General features: G+C 36.8%; 1 protein-coding gene across 1 annotated transcript in view; it reads left to right on the top strand.

Moving 5' to 3' along the window:
• MYO3A (myosin IIIA) overlaps positions 1-24,687 on the top strand; it is a 193,718-nt gene that overhangs the window by 42,131 nt on the left and 126,900 nt on the right. The window contains 4 exon segments of the mRNA XM_032473581.1: positions 1,193-1,269; positions 8,233-8,378; positions 10,991-11,056; positions 13,771-13,926. Coding sequence (XP_032329472.1) covers positions 1,193-1,269; positions 8,233-8,378; positions 10,991-11,056; positions 13,771-13,926 — 445 coding nt within the window.

Below are 24,687 nucleotides of genomic sequence, written 5' to 3'. Positions count from 1 at the left end.
TGAGTTACGGTTTTTTCCATCCCCTTTACATTTCACTTAAATGACATTTGAATTTTTTATTAAACATTTTTTATTGATTTATAATCATTTTACAATGTTGTGTCAAATTCCAGTGTAGAGCACAATTTTTCAGTTATACATGAGCATATATATATTCATTGTCACATTTTTTTTCTCTGTGAGCTACCATAAAATCTTATATATATTTCCCTGTGCTAATACAGTATAATCTTGTTTATCTATTCTACAATTTTGAAATCCTAATCTATCCCTTCCCATCCCCCACCCCCTTGGCAACCACAAGTTTGTATTCTATGTCTGTGAGTCTATTTCTGTTTTATATTTATGCTTTGTTTGTTTGTTTGTTTTTCTTAGATTCCACATATTAGCGATCTCATATGGTATTTTTCTTTCTCTTTCTGGCTTACTTCACTTAGAATGACATTCTCCAGGAGCATCCATGTTGCTGCAAATGGCATTATGTTGTCAGTTTTTATGGCTGAGTAGTATTCCATTGTATAAATATACCACATCTTCTTTATCCAGTCATCTGTTGATGGACATTTAGGCTGTTTCCATGTCTTGGCCTTACCTCTTCATTGTAATCCTTCTGTGTATAATCTCTCTAAAGAAAAAGGGCTGATTCTATTGATGGTGTTGGTTTAAGGAGATGTGGTTAATTAGAAACTTCCAGTCAGGTGTGATTTGTCCCAAGTTGATAGATGAAAAATAATTTTATTTACAAGTCACCTGCTTTGTGCATCCCACCATATAAAACACTCAAATTCACCAGAATTTAGTAGTGGGCAGAGGGAAGAGGGGGTGCAGGTAGCCATACCACTCAAATCACAACAACATGCCAAGACATGCAAAACAGACAAATAGTTTAAAATCTAGAAAGCCAAAAGATATAGCAGTTAGGGTGATCAGAAGCAGATTAAGTCAGATGGGGGAACTAAAACTTGTAATGGGACTTTAAGGATGGATTGATTTGGATATGAGAAATAGAAAACAGGAGGACCGTTGTGTATCTTGGCTTTGCAGACATCCTGACTTTAAGGTGAAGTTCAAGTCCAGTGGCAGATGTAAGGGAACCGAATTTTAGTATTAGCTCATAAGCAGATCTATTGTGGTTGGAATCTCCTTACATGAGTCACAAATGCGAGAAGTAAGTCTCATCTCTTCCTTCCAGGTGTGTCTGCACAGCTCACCAGCACCTGGCACCGTCGGAATACATCCGTAGGAACGCCGTTTTGGATGGCTCCTGAGGTCAGATAGAGTTTTTTGCTTTTTGTTTTTTAAACTGGAGTACAGTCAGTTACAATGTATCAACTTCTGATGTATAGCATAATGTCCCATTCATGTCTGTGTGTGTGTATACACACACACACACATATTTGTTTTCATATTCTTTTTCATTCAAGGTTATTATAAGATATTGAGATAGAGTTTTGAAGGAGACAAATGTAGTATTTGATCCTTTCTGACTTTTGTTTTCATGCGCACTCTATCTCCATGTGGTTTTGGAATATACCAGAAGAAAATGTCAGTTATGTTGTTTTTATGTGAGATTTTTGCATGTGTGAGGAGGGACATGGGAGATAAGTGAGCTGTGAATGAATATGTAAATAAGTCAGGCAGGGTGAAGAGAAACTACAGTTGAACAGCACAGGTTTGGACTGCGGGTCTGCTTATACGCACCCTTTTTTCCCCCAATAAATACAGTACCTGTATTTTCATTTTACAGATCTTTCAATTAACTAAGTGTGGGGAAAAGTTTGTGTTTGATCAGGGCTCACAATACGTGGAATCAAAACACCTAGGGTTTGGGGGAGGGTATAGCTCAGTGGTAGAGTGTGTGCCTAGCATGCACGATGTCCAGGGTTCAGTCACCAGTACCGCCATTAAAAAATCAATCAATCGATCAACAAACTGATTACATCCCCCACGGGAAAAAAATTAAAAAAAAAAAAAAGAACTAGGGTTTGTGTCCTGAGTCTGTCCAGACTGTTTCAGCCTCCCACCCCAGGGGGAGTCATTTGTCAGCGCCTTTGTTTTTGAGCAGAGTTAGCAGTGTGTGGATTTTCAACTGTGGGAGGGTTGGCACCCCTACCTCCATATTGTTCAAGGGTCAGCTACACATGCAGCCTTAATTTTTCATTAAATATACTTTTAATTTCTTAACTTGTATCTCTGTTAATGATATTTAGATTCTACTTTTAACTTGGATAGAAATATAGAAGATCAGATTCAGGCCTATGAACCTGTGTGTAGTAGGTTCCCATAATGAGTCACTCTGCTCAGGGCCACATGCACCTCGGTAGATTCTTTTCACCGTTACCTTGGGGAAGTTGTAGAGAAACTGCTATAATAGTTGAAGAAAAATGTTTTCTAGAGTCACATCTTCTCTCCACAGTCACTGTTAATGCCTTGAATCCTTTTGATTATGTTTCTCGGTAAAGAACACTGATGTTTGAAAACTCTCTGCAACCTTTGGGAAAAACTCTGCTATTTACCTACAGCTTTCTAGGGAGTGAAGGGAGATAATACTACATTAATATTGCAAAATCTTAGAACTAAATTTGTTTGAGGATGAAGTCCTGGTGTACTGTTTCTATTTTAGTACTAATTCAATTACTACTTGCAAAAAAGGTTAAAATGTAAAAGGTTTAAAGTAAAATATGGAGAAAGGATAAATTACCTTAAGAAACCTGAAACTTCCAATGGCTTCAAAAACTTTTTAATAGGGAGAACATCTTAAAATAAAGGTAGAAATTATAGTCATATAAGCAAAAACAAAATTGAATAAGAATATCAAATGAGGGTTTCTTCAGTTTGTTCTGATATGTTACTAGGTATTTAAAAGCTTATGAAAAAAATTTTTAATGAGAAGTTAATAAAATTTAGCTATAATTCCAAGCTTTGTATCTTATTCCCATATATTAATAATTACTACAATAAATACCATAATATATAATAACTGTATAATTAATATTAAATAATTAAGTCTCCCTTTATCTTTTCATATGTTAATTTATAGTAACAAAGCCATTATTATATTTTAAGTTTGCCATTTAGTGACAGCAATTTTGATTAGTAGATCTTGGAACCACTATAATCTATGAATAAAAAGAAATACTTTGATCTATCTAGAATTTAACAACCAGAGTAATAAATGAAATAATAATTAAAATTGATACTCTCTAATATGCAATTGCTAGATAGTCATCTTACTGATAAGTCATTATTTATTACTAGTAAGCCTATGGTAGCACAAACAGGGTTTGAAAGTGCTTACCTGCTCAGCAAACCAACGGATATTATATCAAAAAGAAAGGTTCACTGCAGTCTTTTCAAACTGTCATGTGAATATATGTTCAAGATTTTCTGCATATAATATTCCTCTCTCTGTAATAAGCATTTTCCAGCTTGTGAATGATTGGCAATGTTTCAGTAAATCTCCACTTATCTAGAATTACTGAAGAATGTATTTTGAATAACCAGCTATCTAGTTAATGAAGACATCACATATATACCAGCTCTATGTTATTAACGTCACATTTCTAAGAATTAGAAAACAGTAGGTAAACTAATTTAATATAGTCTTCATAATTAATGCATAGAATTATTTCAGTGTTTTTAAGGTCTCAAAGGCAAGCTTGCTCAAATCAATTATCTTGAAAAATCGAAAAGTGAAATTCTTTTTTTTTTTTACTTTTAACTTGTCACCTTGTTTATTTTTTTATTTTTATCTTTTTTAATTGAGGTATAATTGACATATAACATTATGTTGGTTTCAGATGTACAACATACTGATTTGATATTTGTATATATTGCAAAATGATCACCACAATAAGTCTAGTTAACATGAAAAGTGAAATTCTTGATTTGACATTTTTTTCAATTTAATTCTAGATCAAAGGTAACATTTGTTGGTTACATAAAGTCATCCTTCCCAAACTTGAGTATGGGGGACAGGGGGCAGGGGAGACAGTGGCTGTGGTAGGTGACCCTATAACTTACTGTACAAGCCGGGACACCTTGGAGAGTGAAAGGAGGTGGTGTTTATCATGACTCTAGGGAAGCAAGCATAAACCAAGAATGTCGTGGGCAAATTGGGGCATAAATTCACCCAAGCCTATGAGGAAATTTTCCCAGACCACATGTGTGAAGCCATAAAATAATGGATTATCCTGAAGCAGTCATTTTCACTAAGAAAAAATAAACTGGTGGGGTGAAAAATATTATTTTTATACTAAAGCAGACAAAAATATATTACACAATAGAATAGAAAATTCATATGAATATATTTTTATTTTTAACAGCTTTTTTGACATATAATTCACATAGCATATAATTCACTCATTTAACATGTACAGTTTAATGATTTTTTAGTATATATTTGCAGGGTTGTGCAACCGTCATCACAGTCTAATTTCAGAATATTTTTATTCCCCCAGAAGAAACCCCATTCTCACTAACAGTCACTCCCCATCTCCTCCCAAACTCTCCTAAGCTAGATAGCCACTAACTTGCTTTCTGTCTGTTTGATCTGGACATTTCATATAAATAGAATCAGCTGGTCTGTATCCTTTGTGTCTGGCTTCTTTATCTTAGTGTCCATCCATGTTGTACCCTATATCACTCCTTTTGATGGCTGAATAATATTCCACTGTATGTAGAAATCACATTTTGTTTATCCATTGCCAGTTGATGGACATTTGGGTTGTTTTCACTTTTGGGTTATTATGAATAAGACTTTTATGAATATTTGTCACATGAGGTTTTTTTTTCTTCTTTTTTTAGAAAATTGCAAATAAAAAGTTTAATTTCAGAAACTGAGTTCACCATTTTTAAATACACTAAAACACAGTCAGTGCAAATTCAGGTTAATAGGTATGGTATTTTAACAAAACAACAACTTTTCCAAAAGGTCATAGGCAAATCAGTGACGTATTTCACCCAGAATATTTAACTGGTTTGAAGTAAGAAAATGAACCCTTCTCTAGATGTTGAAGTAAAAACTCTGAAGATGAATTACTGTTAAAACAACCTGACAACCAACACTCCATTCTGATGTCCAGGAGTCTAAATACCCCACTGATGGTTGAGCTGTCCCAAGTATAAAAAATAAAATCTTAACACCTAAGGCTAGTCTTACAACTGTCCTATAATAGTTTTCTTCCCTGTTAATAAACCATTTCTTCTAAAAAGAATTTTATACATAATTGATCAAATTGGGGGTCAGCGCACAAATTTTCAAGACAGCTTCATGGTGTAGAGTCGCCGAGTCATAGGCTTGGAGGTTTAATCAACAGGATGCTGTAAACAGGTCACCATGTGCACCACCTACACCACAGGCACCACTGGCGCTCACTGCAAGTAGTTGGGATGTGTCCGAGCTAGCGGACCACGTGTCACATGAATTGTTAGTAGAAAACTTGGGACTCTTGCTTCCAGTAGTTCAGGCTATGCTCTCTGATTTCAGCAATTCACTCTCCTGTGTTAATAAAAATGCTTTGGTGGGAAAAGTTGAGAAGGGCTGTGTAAGGTGATGGCCCCATCCTCATCAAACTGCCTCTAAATTGGGAAAATATATCCTGTTTCTCTCTTTCCACACACATGCGTGCACGCGTGCACACACACACACACACACACACAATTTATTTATTTATGTATGTATTATTGGCCTTCAGGTGCTTAGAATTGGTTTGGGTCATGGCTTTCTTGTTTATTTGCCCATGAACTCACCACGCAGCCCAGGACGAGGATGTCACCTCTAGTGCACATTTGCTTCTCTGCTTTTCCTCTGTCCCATCCTCTGACCCCTCCCTCCCTGGAGTGATCTTGTCCCACATGTTGTGTTTATCATTGCCTCCCTTTTACTTTTAATCACACTCGTATGTTTGTATTTAAACTCTTTTTTTTCATTGCTGTGAGTGTCAGGTATGAATAAAGATCTACCTGGGAGGTGTCACCCTTCCTGGATGGCACATGTGTAGATGTTACTGACTAGACTGCACTGTGCCAACACAGGAATTTTTTTAATGTGTTAAGCCTGATATTAAGTGGAGTCAGAAAGATGAAATATTGTTCCAGACAGGACCTTAAATTTCCTTCACTTTGCATGTCATTTCATTGCACTATAGTTAAATGATAAAACTCTAACCTGCCATTGTCTCCAAATCATTTTTTTATTTGTCTTGTGAGTTGGCTGGCATTCACAAAATGTAAAATTTATTTTAATGTAAAAAATAGTTCTAAAATTTTAAAGTTGAATTTTCTTTTTGTTATCACTCATTGATGTCACAATTATTATTTGCAGTCCATCTTATTTATAGTATATATTTAGAAATAAATGGTGATGTAGCTATGTAATAATTCTTCTGTGTTATATTATGTCACAATACTGCAAAAAAAAAAAAGCCCACCTTTTTTCCTCATTTCTGAGTGATGTCTTTAATTACTGGAATTTTTAAAAACCTGGTTGTAGCTTGACTCTTCAGTGTTCTCCCAGAGAAGCTGCTGATAAAGCCTTATCAGTGTTTGTTGATTGATTGATTGATTGATTGATTGATTGATTAATTGGGGGAAGGTAAGCAATGTTTATCCTAGGAAGAGCAACTCATTGAGAGATAAAACCGTTTCAAAGTTTACAGATATGTTTACATATCTGACAGTTTAGAGCTTTAGCTTTTTAAACTTACATAGTTATCAAAGGAATAAAGCCAACCACAAAATAAGAGTCAACAAAATGCGGTAATCCAGTAATAAAGGACAGTCCGATATGCTTACACATATTCAAGAAATCAATCATCTAAGTTATAAATAATAAGTAGTTCATTTGTATCCCTTTTTCCTAGATTCCACATGTAAATGGTATCATATGGCATTTTTCTTTCTCTTTCTGGCTCGCTTCACTTAGAATGATGATCTCCAGGGCCATCCATGTTGCTGCAAATGGCATTATTTTATTCTTTTTTATGGCTGAGTGATGTTCCATTATAAATATATATGTGTGTGTGTGTGTGTGTATACATATACATATATACACTACACCTTCTTTACTCAGTCATCTGTTGATGGCATTTGGGTTTTTTCCCATGTTTTGGCTATTGTAAATAGTGCTGCTATGAACATTGGAGTGCATGTGTCTTTTTGAATTATATTTTTCTCCGGGTATATGCCCAGGAGTGGGATTGCTGGATCATGTGGTAAGTCTATTTTTAGTTTTTTAAGGAATTTGCACCCTGTCCTTCATAGTGGCTGCACCAATTTACATTCCCACCAACAGTGTAGGAGAGTTCCTTTTTCTCCACACCCTCTCCAGCATTCATCTTTTGTAGACTTTTTGATGATGCCCATTCTGGCTGGTGTGAGGTCATATCTCATTGTATTGATTTGCATTTCTCTGACAATTAGTGATGCTAAGCATCCTTTCACGTACTTGTTGGCCATCTGGATATCTTCTTTGGAGAAATGTCTATTGAGGTCTTCTGTCCATTTTTTGATTGGGTTGCTTGTTTTTTTGATATTAAGGTGTATGAGCTGTTTGTGTATTTTGGAAATTAAGTCCTTGTTGGTTGCATTATTTGCAAGTATTTTCTCCCATTCCGTAGGTTGTCTTTTCATTTTGTTGATGGTACTTAGCTGTGCAAATCAATGTTTATTTTTATCCAGTTTATTTTTCTCTTATTAATGGTGTAAGCCTTTTTACATTTCTCCAGACTTGTCTCATTCCTGCCTTCTAGTTGTCAGAAAAGATCAAGGCCATTTAAGTAGACTGCTCTAGAGCTTAATTTTCTTTACCTCCTTCTTCACTTTTAATTCATTAAAGATACATTCTTCATCTTTGCCATGATGAATGACTCGTCCACTCATCAAATGTTTACTGAGCTCTTGTCATTGCACAAGCTTTAGCTGTGTGATTGATCCCATCCCTTCCCATCCACTGGGGACACTGTTTCGTTCCCCTTTCTGTTTTGCATTTTCAAAAATATTTTTTCCCATAGGCTTCTTCCCTTATATATGCAAACCTGCTAAGATATTCTCTGTTCTCAGAATAAAGTTGCTACTACAGGTTGTGATGTGAGCTTTTACTCCCCCATGTTACTGCCTTTGATCGTAGCTATTAACCTCATCAGCTTGAACTTCCACACTGTCCTGAGCTTTTTGCTTTGTGCTTGTTAAAGTCACAAATGTCACTTTTTTTTTTTTTCTGTTTTCTATTAGGTGATTGCGTGTGAACAGCAGTTGGATACCACTTATGATGCCAGATGTGACACGTGGTCCCTGGGGATCACAGCCATCGAGCTCGGGGATGGAGACCCTCCACTAGCCGACCTGCATCCCATGAGAGCGCTATTCAAGATCCCAAGGTCAGAGGGCTCTCACGTGCGTCTGGCACCGGCAGCCCTCCAGCCACTGACGGCTCGTCAGGCTCCTCATGGAAATATCCAGCTGTACTTCACCAGACTGGGAGCAGGGTGGTCTGGAATATCATTCTGCTTCTTCCAAGACACTCTTATTGTCCCACAGTTTCATTTCTCTAGTCTAAGTAAAAGAGCTTTCTCTGGATATAATGTGTCTTTTTCCCTTCGGTAAGGATTTGATCTCAGAAAACAGCAGTTCCTCCCATTCTTGGTCCACTTCCTCACTCGTCACTGAGGCTCCCTGATCCACAGTCAATGCCACAGTGATGTGCTGAGTTTCGCTCCATCAATCTAGTAATTTTTGCTATTTGCTTAGACTTCCCTTTGTTTAGAATTTTAAAATAATAGCATTAAGAAAATTATGAATAAAATTTACTGATCAAATAATAAGGATTTTAAACATGTTGCTGTTCTGAATATATTAATGTAAAACACTAAGCTCTTTGGAGCCAGGAAGGCACTTTCCTCTGTAGACCCCTCCCCTTCAATGCGTTTATTGACACACTTTCCTCAGCTTATCTGAGAGCTAATTAATCACTCTCTTATATATGTTTTGGTTAATTCCTAGATATTTCAGAAAACTGATGTGAAAAGTCTACCTATTTTTATTATAAATCTGTTGTCTTTTGAGGACTTTTTTAGGGATTTTGCCTGGCTCCTTAACTTTAATGAAATGCATAGAAAGGGCCTGTGGTGACAGGGTCCAGGGCAGAGAGGTAAAGTATGTTACAGTTTGTTACCACACGCTCCATTAACTAAATTTTGTGGTCCTAATGCCCACAGAACATTGAATCATATGTACAAAGCCCTGGTGGGGGTGTTTCCAGTCCTAAAGTAATAATGCCAATATGATTTATCCATTTCCAAATAGATCCATTTGGAATATTTGGCATATACTTAAATTGGTATAAGACCAAAGCATTTGAATTTGTTTTTAACCTTACCTGGGAGTTTCCTGCCCTATTTATATATTGTGAATTGTAATACCCTAGATAATCTATATACCATCCTTTACATAACAATTTCAATGTATCTCTCTGGTCTTACTGTTTGTGAAATATATTGTTTATTTGGTAAAGAGGGAAACAAGATTATTTAAAAAAAAAAAAAAAAACAGGAAACCTGCTCTATACCAAGTCTAAGACATTTCATTAAATTTGAGGAAAACAAACAAACAAAAAATCTGTGTGTCCTAACTCCTACTGTCATTCAGTATGTATGACGAAGGACCATTCTTTCTGAACCATCTTTATGGTCAAATGACTGTAGTTAGCTTAGTGTTACTGCCCTTGGTGATGATGCCATGCAGAGGAGGGAACGCTAATGTTGATATATTTTCTAGCAACAAGCAAGGAACTTCTGGAAACTGCTCCATCTTAGTTATTTCTCATTACTTCTACCGTCAGTATGTCTCTAAGATGGAATTCTAAGAATACGGACTGTAGAAATAATTAGGGGAAAAGGGCATCTGAAAAGCTACCCAAGTTCTGAATTGTTCTAGATCAAAGCCTTGTTATACTCAAAGCAAGCCAATAGATCTCTTAGAAAGAAAATTATCAGGAGAACAGGAAACAAGGCATGATTGTCGGAGAAAAGAATTGCTTCTTTTAATGTGCAAATCAGCAATCTTCAGATAGTCCTGAGGGTCATGAAATGAGCTGTAGGTGTGATCTCGGGTAGATGAGTCGCTGCACTTTCCTTTAATGAGCCAGTACAGACTGCACATTAATTTCATTAGAAGCCGTTTGAGGAGTAATGCAGAGCTGAAGACAAAGTGCTTCCATTCCACTAATGAAAACAGAGAGCCGTTCGAATTAACATAAAGCAGTACTTCAGCAAACTCAACTCTCACAGGCTGATCAGTGGTGCTTGATTACAGTTAGATTAGCCTCATTTTCAAATGATGTTCCTTTGTATTCATGAACATACCAAAAAGGAAAAGGTTTGCTCAGCTTAAGATGAAAGGAATTAATAACAAAATGTTCTAAGTGGCATTCAGAGCTTTATTGCTCATCGTATTTTCCAGTTCCTCGCTTTTGTAACCTTGTTTCCAGCCACCCAGTAACAACAAAACAGGTCTTAAAGTCATCCTGCAAGAAAGGTCCCTCTCTGCTGCAGTTGTCTCCATGTTCTGAACAATTCTCCTTTCAGGCCACCTCTGGGTACCCTGGATGTTCCGCAGAGTCTTCTGCAGAACCGAAAGTAAAAAATCTTTTCCCCAGGTAATCATTGTTTCTATTTGGCTAAGTATTTATGTTTTCCTCTAGGGCTCTCAGTTCAAAGCAAGAAGATTCTTTCAAAGAAAAAAAAAAATGAACAGTTAGAAAAAAATGGGTCATGTATTAAGTGCTTTCAGAGAAACAAGGAACCTGTCATTCCACATACAGAATGATTAATAACTCATGATCCTTCTTTGAATTGGAAAATGATGGTAATGCTTGATTATACCAGGCAGAGGCTGGATGCAGTCATGTCTGTCCAGCCTGTCCAGCTCTGCCCCTTAATTTTGTCCTGACTGAGCGGTGTGCACAATCCAACCTTGTATCTTACTTTTCTAGGAATCCACCCCCAAAACTGAGGCAGCCTGAGATATGGTCGGCAGAATTCAATGACTTCATCAGCAAGTGAGTAACAATAGAGTCTTTTAAAAGAACCAAAGATCCCATCCTGCTATAATTTTGAAATGTGCCTTTTATAACAATTCCTCCACCCTTCTGAATCTCCTCCTTATCTTTTAAATAGCTCCAGGAGTTTCCATTATTTTCTTCAAAACAAGCATTTGTAGTGTCTTCTGAAATGTTCGGTGAACTCATTGTTGTTCCAATAATGACCTTGGGGTCCTGTTCATCTGCTTATTGATGACAGTGCTTCTGCGGACGTTGCATCGTCCACGGACATGCTCTCTGTGCACCTGGCTTTTGTAGCCATGCCCTCAACACCTCCCACCTTCTGACCATCATCTTATTCAGTCAGTTATTTAGCCCTTCATTTATCTGCATCGCTAATTCTCATCACAGTCAGGGAATTTTCATTGCAAGTGGTGAGTCAGATAATCACATAGATAAAATGCTTATACATTTGAAATTCATTTTTAATATGACAGCTACTTAGGACAAGTGCACTGGCCTCCAGACAGTTGGCTGGAAGCTATGAGTCAGCCCTTTCTAAATCTGTCCATGAACTTTTCTCGTAATCTTTATTAGGACTTCACCTTGGAAGACTAAGGTGAGGGATGACTCTGGGTTGTAAGTGGAAGAGAGGGGTCATTAACTTTTGATGTGTCACACTTCACTCAGAAAATGTGAAAAAGAAACAAACTGTCAGGTATCAAATAAGCTACGAGGATGTACTCTACAACATGAGGGATAGAGCCAATATTTTATAATAACTACAACTGGAGAATAACCTTTAAAACTTGTAAACCACGATATTGTATACCTGTAACATATAATATTGTACATCAGCTATACTTCAACTTAAAAAAAATGATACTGTAAAATAAATACATAAATAAAGTTTAAAAAAAAAGAAAATGTAAAAAGAGCAAAGAAAGCAGAGAGACCCATCACACGTGCCCCTACTGCTACGGCTGGTTTTCCCACCAACAATAGCTACTTGTTTCTATAAAGACAGAGGCTTATTTAAGGGTTATGAAGGTGCCAGAAGGATTGATAATCTTTTTTTTTTTTTTTAGTTTTCACTTAACTAGTTATTTCTGAGTATGTACTGTGCTCTATAGGATAGTCACAGATCTCTTAGGAGAATTTTTGGTAACTTCAAAGGGCTCCCCATCATTCAGTCATGCCCACATCTGCAGATCCTTCCATGCGGACTCTCATCGGGGCTGGGTACATTGACATATCCCACGCCGTTTCACCTCCTGAAACACATCCAGGTTTCCTCCAGGCAGGGAGGGCCCTGCCGTGGGTGCTCTCATTGCACTTTGCTGCACCTGCTCTGGCAGCATCACCTCTTTTATTCAGCTTCCTGTTTAGAGGTCTTTCTCCCAAACGAGACTGTAAGTAACTCCAAGGCACCAAATGTGCCTTACTTGTCCTTATGACTTCAATGTTTCACAGGGTGGCTGGTACCCATCAGCTATTTGATGAGGTTTTACTTGAATAAAATAATCCCATATGTGACTGAACTCAGTGCGTAGCTACACGTGCTGCAGGTGGCAGAAATTGACATATTCTCTTAGACAAAATGAAAACTAAGAGTGTCATCCTCATTCCTTAGCATATGTTAGCATCCCTGGGTACGATCTTTTTAGTTAAGCCCAATAGAATAAATTGCCAAATTCCCATCCCAGGAAGATGAACAATACAGATGAGAAATGGCACGGCTCAGGTCAGGCATGGGTTCCTTCTTATTTTTTTCTTGTTTTCTGTCCCCACATGACAGCCCAGCTGTGACCAGTGTTCTCATAATCATCGATCCTCAGAACCTCAGGGTTGGAAGGGTATCCAGAGCATGAATCCTTCTAGAACATGTGTGCTGAGTGACCATCCAATCAGTAAACCCCTAATGAAAATAATCATGCTTCTCAGTGCATCCCGTTCCATCTTTGATAAGATTGACTGTCAACAAGTTCCCCCTTACACTGCCCAGAAATCTGTTCTCTCTTAATTCTACCAGTGATCCTAGGTTTTTTGTCCCTTGTGACCACTGAAAACTAGTCTAATTCCTCTTCCAAATATTTGAAGACAGCAGGCTAAAGATCCAGTGTTTGTTCAAATGCTCCTCTTTGATGCTGTCACCTGGTTGATCCTATCAAGACGTGTGATAGTGCACTCGTCCATCTACTGTAGGACCTCATGAAACATTCACTGTGCTATTGTGGAATTCCAACACCCCCAGCACATAAGCCTTCGCAAATGGGTTAGCAGTTTTATCACGTAGAAAGAAACAGATCAATTGAGAAACCTTTAAAAGCATTAGTGAAGGGACACTGAAAATTTTGTTTTAATTTTAGATAAGCACTTAAAACTATAATGACTTCATTGTTGTTTATCTTTAGCTACTGACTTGTAAAGGAGTCTTTGCAGTGGAGACTGAGTTCAATTATCACTCTGCAATAAGACTTGCTGGGAGGCTAGGGAAGTGGAATTTAGTGGAAGTTGGTATCACTATAGCATAATCACTCAGGGATATGTGCACTTTCACAGATATTAATTCATCCTGTTGCAGTTTTAACATTTTTTGAGATATGTTTCTTGGGCTGAGCATTGATGGAGAGCATCATTCCATTGTGTTAGAGTAGTTTTTAAGACTGTGAATAATAATTTCAAAGCTCTAACTTATCTAACAATTGCATGTTCTTTTTTTGCCAGTGCAGGTGCTTGACTAAAGATTATGAAAAGCGTCCAACAGTGTCAGATCTTTTACAGCATAAATTCATTACTCAAATTGAAGGCAAAGATGTGATGTTGCAAAAACAACTCAAGGAATTCATCGATATTCATCAGTGCACGGGAGGCACAGAAAAGGCCAGGTAATCAAATCATATCTTGACTCCAAAAGTCCAAAGATCATCTAAAGAGTTGGGCAGTTAGATGATGTGGTGGTTGTTAAGGTGAGTAAGGAACTTAATTATTATTTCCTACTTGTGGTTTGGAGATAAGATGGTATTTGCATGAAAAGTGAATGTCACATGATGAGTTGCAGTCTGGTGTAGGTAAAATTACTGGCAGCATTATTTAAACAACTTCATCAGAACAGAGAATGTAAACCTCAATAGGTGACTAGTATTGGCTTATATTTTCTTGTGTTTTCTGCTCTTCTGTGGAATAAGATATCTTAAATTTGGAATTTAAAAAGGAACATAACATTTGAAATACTTTTTGACACTATGATTTTTTTGGTATCATTTTTCCCTGTTTGAATTATATTCAGAAGTAACTTTTAATATTTTTATTTATGCTTCCTATTTTGATTTTTAATGCACTACTATGTGTAGTTTTTATAATATTGAATTTTTTTACTTATTATAGATAGTATATAAGTTCATTTTATGAAATTTAGAAGATACATAGAAGTGTACAACATAAAACTGTTTATAACATTTTGATCTATAACATTCTAGTATCTCATGAATGGAAACACATTTAAAAACAAAATTGGAATATGTGTCCTGAAACCTGCCTTCTTTCACTGAATAATGAATATCTATGTCTATAAATATCCTTCTACCACAAAATTTTTAATTGCTGCTCAACATTCTCTTGCAGTGACTTATTCAATGATTGATTTAAATAATCCCCTATTATTAGACACTTAGGTTGTTATTTATTGTTTTTATTCTAATAAGTCACACTGTAAGGAAGAGTTGTACACAAATCTCTTATCATTTCCTTAAGATAAATTCCTGTAGATGGTACTGTTAAGTTGAAAAATAATCTTTTGTAATTTAAATTTATTCTTGAGGATCCCATTAATTTCATCTCAGGAGCATATATCACTATTTAGGGAGTTGGGAGAAGTGGGTAGAAAACAAGGCATGACCTAAAAGGCAGTTGTATTTGAATTCCTAATGCAGTTTAACACATTTAATTCCTATTTCTTTAATGCCTACTATGCACAGGACATTATGTTAGGACTTTATATGATGTCATGTGATTTTACAACAACTCCAAGGGAAATGTTTTATGATCCCAGTTTTCTCAGCTGAGAAGAACTGAGGTTTGCAGAGGCCAATTAACTTGTATGAAGCTGCACAGGTGAGGAATGACTTAGCAGGGATTCAAATCCTAATCCCAGAGACAAAGCTTTATTCACACGAGTGTCAATGGCCAATGATTGTGGACAGTCTTGGGAGGTAACAGTCCCTGCCTAAGTGAGTTTACAGCCTTGCTGGAGAGACCTTCAGTGGGGAAGAATTTAAGTTGTGAGTGGAATAGAGTGCCAAAAAGAAGGAAGCAGGCATGCCGTTTATAGTGGGGAGGTAGTTGTGGGTTCATCCATGCCCATCTTTGTATCTTTGTGTGGATACTGTTCCACAGTCGGCCATGCTTCCCAAAGCAAATGGACAAACAGCAAGCAAACAAACAAAACAGAGATTGAGGTGAACCAATATTATATGGGATGTTCAATGTCAACAGTTCTGAAGGATCTAAGATTTTCTCCCACTTGCAAGCTAACAGGTTGACCTGCCCATTTCATAAATGCTGGCAGAAGATACAAGACTCCTGGATCAGAGACAGGGGACTTTCTTACTCACAGTTAAGCCCACAGTGTGAGTTTTATGTTCATGTCAGTTGTTCTTGCCCCATAAGTCCTCGGGGTGACCTGGAATGGCCTTGGTAGATGCTGTGTACACAGTGGGTTTGCCTCACAGTTTGGGAACCTTAAGCTTGGGAAACTCTAATCTTTTAAAGGGATTGCTAGTATATCTCCCTAAACTTTGCCCTGGAGCAGACGTTTTCTTCACTATTCTGGACAGCAAACAAAATTTCCATATATTCTGGAGGGAGACACTTTCTTTCACTTCCAAGGCTGTTTGTATAACAAACATAGCAAATATAGTCTAGAACAAAAGCTAATACAAGACATGAAGAAATGTGAGAGACTCTTGGAGAATTGCCTCCCAGCATTCAAGCATTATAAGAATGGTTGAACTATACAATATTCAGACTGAAAGCCTGGTGCTCTAAGTTCTAGTGATTAAAAAAAAATTATTGAAAACTACTGTTTTCTGCATCCCAATGTTCATAGCAGCATTATTCACAATAGCCAAGACATGGAAACAGCCTAAATGTCCATCAACAGATGACTGGATAAAGAAGATGTGGTATATTTATACAATGGAATACTACTCAGCCATAAAAACCGACAACGTAGCACCATTTGCAGCAACATGGATGCTCCTGGAGAATGTCATTCTAAGTGAAGTAAGCCAGAAAGAGAAAGAAAAATACCATTTGAGATCACTCATATGTGGAATCTAAGAAAAAAACACAAAGCATAAATACAAAACAGAAGTAGACTCACAGACATAGAATACAAACTTGTGGTTGCCAAGGGGGTGGAGGGTGGGAAGGATTAGACTGGGATTTCAAAATTGTAGAATAGATAAACAAGATTATACTGTATAGCACAGGGAAATATACACAAGATCTTATGGTAGCTCACAGAGAAAAAAATGTGACAATGAATATATGTATGTTCATGTATAACTAAAAAATTGTGCTCTACACTGGAATATGACACAACACTGTGAAATGATTATAAATCAATAAAAAATGTTTTAAAAAAAGGAAAAAAAAAGAAAACTACTATGTTTTCGACACTGTGTTAAGCTCAGTACTTCTGTTTGAGTCACAAAATATATTCTTCTTTATCCAGTTAAGAATTTAGAACGTGCTTTTGATATGAGAACTCATGACTTACTCAGTTAAGGAATTTTTTCAGTCATTAGTCCTTTAAATATTGATCCTCTTGCATTCTTTTTATTTTCTGCTCCTGAGAGATGAGTATTGGAAGTCCTAATTTACTTTAAATATCTTATTTCTCTTTTGTGTTTGTCATCAGTTTCTGAATCTCTGCTGCATTTGAGATGATTTCTTCATAATTGTTTTCCGATTCACTAATTCTCTGTTAGACTAGACCTAGTCTAGAGTATCCTATATACTGATTTTTCATGCTGATATTTCTATCAACACCTGTATTTTTCATTTCTAGAATTTCTCACAGTTTTAGTTTTTAACCATTCTTTTATCATGTCTGACTTTTGTATCTGGCCATTCATACCTTGCTAATTTCTTTTTCTTTTTGTGAATGTAATTCTTCCCTTTTTCTCTTCATCTTAGACTGTATAACAGTCATTTTTTGATTTGTATTTCAACAAGGTTGTAGTGTCCTAATTAATGAGTTTGTTTGCACAATATGTGGTTTCCTTCTGTGGTTTAGGATTTTAGTTTGTTCTTCCATCTTTAGTAGGTGATGTTTTGTTTTGCTTTTTCTTTCTGCATTCCATTCTCCTGTTTTTGAGGTTTTGCCTTTGCTATAATCTGGCTTCAGGAGCCCCCTAGTCCAAATTGCCCTTCACGACTTTGAGGATATTGAAAATCTAGTCACTCAGCCAGTATGGCATAGACCCCATGTCTCTGCTCGGTCCTGCCAGCTCAGGTACTTGGCTCCATAAAAGGAAGAGGGTGCAGAACTTTATCAGTCTTCTCTTCCAGACAGGGCATACATTCAGCTCCATGCTCCCCACCAAGCCCAGGTCAGGGCCTTCGTTGTGAGGGTGTGTTTTGCTTCCTTACCTTCCAGGTACCTTTCTACCTATTTCTAGTCCTGGACTTCACATCACCTATAGTTCCTGCCCTCTTGTCCAGTGTGTGTCTCATCTGTTAGGTCCACTCTCATGTTCACTTGTTTTAGAGAATGCTTTTGTCATTTTAATTCTGCTTAAAAATATTTTAAAAAGTATCTTTCACCAGTGTGTATTTGGAGGGGTTGGGAATGAAGCTTGAATCATGACCCCATAGCACTCTTTGCCCACAGATCTATGACTTTATAGGAGAGGGAAGAAAAATGCTCTCAGCATTTTCATACTAGTCCCAAAGTGTGAGGCATACTCTGGTGAAAGAAAAGAGACTGGAATGCTGGCACCACCTTGGGCAAAAGTAGCCCTCTTCAAGATCTTGCAAGATTATTTGATTTGTATAAGTTCCCAGCATTGATAAAACCAATCTAAAATCCGACTGTACTAAATCAACGTAGCTGATTCAAAGCTAACATTTGTTTATATGTGATACTAACCTTTGGAATTGGATTGACGTATGTGTTGGGCAAGATAATTTTTTTTTTAATTCACAATTCAGTTTTAAAGAGGACTGTCCTATAAACTGAATACAAACTGAGTTCTTTAAATGTCTTGATGATGGGGAGGGGTGGTGGTAGAAGGTGGTGTGGAATGGAACAAGAACTTCCTATTTTAAGTCAAGGCCCGAGTTTAACAAACAAGTCGCTCTTATAATTACTCACCTGTTCTGAGGACTTGCGATGCATGTGAATGCAGCAGCCTTGTTTGTGGCAAAGTCCTCAGCTGTGGGATTGCATTTTTCACAGGAGTTAAAATTTAGGATGTTCACGTGCAGGCTGAATCAGTGAAAAACATGAATTATAACGTATTTCAAAAGAAAAGTTTTACTCTTGAATCCACTATTTTAAAATATTCAATTATCCAATTTAAGGGGAAAAGATAAAAGTCATTTGTAATTGAAATGCACTATTCAGCATCTTGACTGAAAAACAACATAAGCCAACTTGAGAAGGAAAGTAATTTTGTGAAAAATACTGGATGGCTCAGAGATCTGAGAGGAAGGCAAAGAGTAGGAAGCGAAGGAAGCAGGGGCCTCAGACATCCTTCCTCAAGAACTGCCTGCTAAGAGGCCACCACAGATACCCACCCTCAGCACTGCAACATTTCCTGCAGCAAAGCAACACTGGTTTCTTGAAAGCCACAACCACCTCAAAGTATTTATAAACTGATCTGAGCTTTGTGTCACTCCCTTGATGTTCTGAGTTCATTCCAGGACCATTGCTTCCCCAGGCATAGGTCACAGGCCCTGCTGTATGTGAAAAATGAAGTGAGAAATACTGGGTCCTCCCTCACTTCCGGTTTCTAGACTGAGAGGCAGAGACCTTCCTCACAGCCGTCCCGGAAGGCTATTTTTAGCTGCTGAAGCAATGAATACCCATTATGTGGAATATGCAAACAGGGTCCTAAAATTCTTTTATCTATCTTGAACATTTAACTACAAATATTATTTAAGCAATGATTTGCATATCTTGTAAATAAAGGAAAAACCTAGCCCCATAACTACTTGAATAATAATAAATTCCCAATTAAAATTTCTTTTTGTGACAATGATACTCTAAACATGTTATCTTTTAAAATTTCTTATATGCAAAGCAAAATAACTTGATACCCTTAATATGTTAGTGGTGATTGTCTTTGATATGTATAAATTATATTTTGCATGTAATTCTATAGAAGCAAAAAGGAACATTTATAAGAATTTAGTAACTCAAATATAATTATTTCTTAGGCCAAAAATAATGGCTTTTTTTATAGTGCTGCTTTAATCATTCCACTCGTCTCAACACATATGGTTCCCAAACCGGGATGTAAGGCATATTTGAGACACAGCTCAAAGGATTAACAAATGAAAGACAAACTAGAAACTTGTCCAGCCATTCCGTGCTAAAAGGGCCTGGTTCAAGCTGTCAATTCTTTATTTTGGTATGGGACTTGATGTAATATAAATTTGCTAGAATGGGATTTTGATTTTATACAAAAAAAAAAAAAAAAGAAGGAAGGGAGGGAGGGAGTGAGGAAGGAAGCAGAATATCAACAGGAAGTAATACTCAGGTTCTTTCAGTTCCATGCAGTGCATAACCCCATTTTACTTTCCGTTTTCTGGGCAAGGTAATTTTCCTCTAATGGCTGTGACTATGTTGTGGCGAGAATTATTCACCCTTTGGAATATTTGCTCCTTGATACATAGGACTTCCGAAATGCTCTCCTGGCTGCTCTCGTAATAACGCCTTTTGATTCCTGTCTCCACTGAGTATTTCAAAGATGCTCTAAACTCAACCTGTTCAAAACTGAACTTCTGCAGTCCCATCATACATTAGTTCTTTGTTCCTTTTCTTATTGGTGTCACCACCACTCGTCCTATTATGCCCACCAAGAACCTAGGGATTATCTCAACACAGTCTTCTCCTACTTCCTGTTTTCAGTCCATAGCAAGGCTACGTTTCTTACACACCTGCTCAACCCATTACCAATTGTGATATACTTCCTGCTACCATAGAAATTTTGGGTTGAGACAACATTCACATTGTTGCCATATTAATTGAGGCCATTGGGTAAAGCTCTGGATGAACTGCCACGCAAGGGCCTGACAGCTGAAGCAGCTGTAGGCTCTGTGACCTGAGTTATCTGTCTTGGACAGACACGCCACCAGTGAGGGACATTGATGAGACATTTTCTCCTAGATTTCACACAGACAATTCCCTTTCCTCCTTACTTTGAATAAGACAAGATCCTAAATAGTATCTTCCTTTTTAGTGAAAGGGATAAAAACGAACGTATAAATAACCACTATACAAAGTTGGACGTTTCCATACCATAAAAGGAACACAAATAATGTCCTGTGCGAGGTGTAGAAGAAGCAGAGAGTGGAAGAGACAGGGGGCTTGTGCAGGAAGTGGCCTTGAATCAGCACTGCAGGGAATAAGCAGGACTTAATCATGTGACAGTTAGGGTTACCGTTACACGAACATTATTGCTGGAGGGAACAGCCTGAGCAGAATCATGAAAGCCAGGAGACAGACTCACAGCAAGGCAAGCAATTAATCAAAGTTATATTATAAGGGTGAAAACTCAGAAATAGGATTGGAGAGACACGCAGAAACCAGTCCAGAGAGAGCACTGAAAGTCAACTGAGAGGTCTGACCTGTGTTCTTGTTTTGTTTGTTTTATGAGGGGGTGGTAATTGGGTTTGTTCATTTCTTTCTGTTTGGAGGAGATACTGAGGATTGAACCTGGGACCTCACGCATGTCAAGCATGCTCTCTACCACTTGAGCTATACCCTCCCCCCAGACCTGTGTTCTTGACAGCCCCATCGAGGGTGTCCGCCTAAGCCACCTGTGTCCTACTGTGCACCATCCTTTTGTGGTTCTAAAAGGTACACTGTAGATATACCAAGACAGACCACAGCAGTCATTTTGAATGCATTTTGTTTTTCCTAAGATTTCTTCCTAACTTTAAACTACTGTTACTTCTTTCTTTGAAACTGGTTGATCCCCATCATGTTAATTATCAAAGCAGTTAGTGGCTATTGTTTGGATATTTTGAAATGAGGAATCTATTGACATATTATTTCTGTTATGTGAGGTGTGTGTGTGTGCACATGCACATGTGCATGTGTACTTCTAAGTATGCTTTATTTTGGAAAATGCTAATCTTATTTTGGTCAAAATAAGAGTGTGAAGGAATTATCCATGTGAAATTTAGGAGAAAATGTCTTATCAGGGCATGAGCTGGTGGCAGTGTCTGTGCAAGATAGATAATTCAGAGACAGATGAAACTCTGAGAATATAGTAAGAGGACCCATCTGAGACCAGGAAATTTAGAAAAGAAATGATCACTTCTCCTTCCCCACCTGAAATATTTCCTTGTGCCTTTCTTCACTAATCCACCCCCACTCTGGAAAAGGTCCTAAATAAGAGCTAAATAGCTTTTAAACATGGTCTCCAGGAATTTTATAAGGAAGAGGTTATTGAATCAGCGCTCCCTGGAAAGGACCATTATGAGTATTTGCTCCTAAGTAGCAATAAATAAAGGAATTCAAATAAAAAGTGAGAGCCAGTTTCTAAAATGTACTTAGAAGCTGGAAATAATGCCTAGGAGCAAATTACATGGATGCTTCAAAACAAGACAAGACAAAACAAAACTGAGTAAAGAACCATCACATTCATACCAACCTGCCTTCTGTGTTGACTCAGGTAACTAGAGGAAACTGAGACCCAGAGAAAAAAAAGATGCGTTCAGGATTATGTCACGTCATGGAGAAGAGCTGGGGTCAGAACCCACTTGTTCTACCACTGTGAGTTCTGTTCCTGTCTGTATCATGACGCTTTCTTTTTTTCTCTGCAGAGAATAATCATACAGTCATTGCTAGAAGGGAACTTTTCTCCTGGTTCCTTATTAGAGATCGGAGAAGTGAATCCTGCTGATTCAATAACCAGTTAATAGCCGGCTCTGGGCTAAATAAATTTGTTTTCAGACCAGCTCTTTTACTAACTTCCGTATTTCTCTCTAGTATAAGTTAGAACAAAACTTGTTATTTGAAGAGTATTCATTGGACTTTTTGGGGGCTGCTTTGTATGATTTAGTCATATTGGGCACTTAATTTAAATTTTAACCAATTTCTTTGAGATACTACAATTAAGAGTTTGCATCCCTGAGTAGTGTATTCAAGGGGTCAAGAAATCTTTGTTCATGTTTTGCCAAAGACCCTTTTTTTAATTTAACTGAGAAGATAGAGTTTGAAAACAACTAAGTTTGTTTTTTTAGTTTTTTTTTTTGTGACTTATTTATTTATTTATTTAAAAACATTTTTTATTGTGTTATAGTCATTTTACAACGTTGTGTCAAATTCCAGTGCAGAGCACAATTTTTCAGTTGTACATGAACATACATATATTCATTGTCACTTTTTTTTTTTTTTTTTTTTGCTGTGAGCTACCACAAGATCTTGTATATATTTCCCTGGAAACAATTATGTTTAAATGACAATCTAAGTATGAAATGTTTGGGATATAATCATCCAGGAACTGCATTTTAATGACTACTTGACATGAGTTGATGATCATCAACATAGTGATCTTTTTATTTCTTTTGGAAAGAGCCCCTCATCTCTGTGATGAGTTCAAGGATTTTCATTTGTTTTTACAAGTTATCAGCAGGGGCCAACAAAACTGCATTAATTTCAGAAAAGCCATTAGTAACCCTTTTTTCTGGTAATTACTACTTGAAGTTATACTGCTCTCTGAGATGTTGTTTCAGCATGTTATTTTGTCTACTCTGTGGTATCTGTCACTCAAACCTTAATTTTATTTAGGTCAAAAATGGCAAGTTCTCAGTGGCTTCCATGATGCATCACTGATGAGAATAAGTGGGCCTGTGATGACCAATTTGTCCATCTCTTCCCATATACCCATATTCTGGCCGCCAAGCCACTTGGTTGCTGAACGTATAATGCTTTTCATTCCTCTCTATTTTGGCTCATGTAGTGTTCTCTCCTTGAAATCTTCCCTCTTTATTCACTCCTTGAAAATATACTTCAAGGTCAGTCTTCATGATACTGAAGAGCTGGTTCTTCAAAAAGATAAAAAAAATGACAAAGTTTTAGCTAGACTCAGCAAGAAATAAAGAGAGAGTATTCAAATAAATAAAAATCAGAAATAAAAGAGGAGATAATACAACTGATACCAAAGGAATACAGATGATTATAAGAGACTACTATGAATAATTATATGCCAACAAATTGGACAACCTAAAAGAAATGGGTAAATTCCTAGAAACATACAACCTACCAAGACTGAATCAAGATGAAAAGAAAATCTGAACAGAGTGATTACTAGTAAGGAGATTGAATCAGTAATCAAAAACCTTCAACAAACAAAATCCAGGAACAGATGCCTTCACTGGTGAATTCTGCCAAACACGCAAAGAAGGATTAATACCAATCCTTCTCAAACTCTTCCAAAAAATAGAAGAGGAGTGAACTCTTCCAAAACTCATTTTATGAGACCAGAATTACCCTGATAACAAAACCAGAAAAGGGTGTCACAAGAAAAGAAAGTTTCAGGCCAATATTCCTGATGAACATAGATGAAGAAATCCTCAACAAAATATTAGCAAACCAATTTCAACATTACTTGATCATATACTGTGATCAAATGGGAATTATTCAAAAGATGCAGGGATCATTCAGTATCTGCCAGTGAATTGATTTGATACACCACATTAACAAAATGAGGGGTAAAATCATGTGATCATCTCAATAGATGCAGTAAAGAATTTAACAAAATTCAACATCCATCTATGATAAAAACTCTCAACAAAGAGGGTATAGAGGGAACACAACTTACTATAATAAAGGCCACATATGACAAGCCCACAGCTAACATCATACTAAATGGTGAAAAGCTGAAAACTTTTCCTCTAAGATAAGGAACAAGCCAAGAATGCCCACTCTCACCACCTGTGTTCAACATAGTATTGGAAGTCTGAGCCACAACAGTTAAGCAAGAAAAAGAAATAAAGGATATCCAAATTGGAAAGGAAGATGTAAAACTGTCACTAATTGCAAATGACGTGATATTTTATAGAAAACACTAAACACTCCATCAAAAAAAAAAAAACTGTTAGAACTAATAAACGAATTCAATAAAGTTGCAAGATACAAAATCAATAAACAAAAGTATGTTGCATTTCTATACACTAATAGTGAGTTATCAGAAAGAGAAAATAAGAAAACAATCCCATTTACAGTTGTAGTAAAAAGAATAAAATAAATTTAACCAAGGAAGTGAAAGATCTGTATATTGAAAGCTACAAGACAATAATGAAAGAAATCGAAGAAGACACAAATAAATGGAAAGACATCCCATATTCATAGATTGGAAGAATCAATATTGTTAAAATATTCATACTACCCAAAGCTACATATAGAT

Source organism: Camelus ferus, chromosome 35 (genome assembly GCF_009834535.1).
Source record: "Camelus ferus isolate YT-003-E chromosome 35, BCGSAC_Cfer_1.0, whole genome shotgun sequence".
NCBI classification, from domain to species: domain Eukaryota; kingdom Metazoa; phylum Chordata; class Mammalia; order Artiodactyla; family Camelidae; genus Camelus; species Camelus ferus.
Note: the sequence above shows the minus strand (reverse complement) of the source record. Positions and strands in the feature narration are given on the sequence as shown.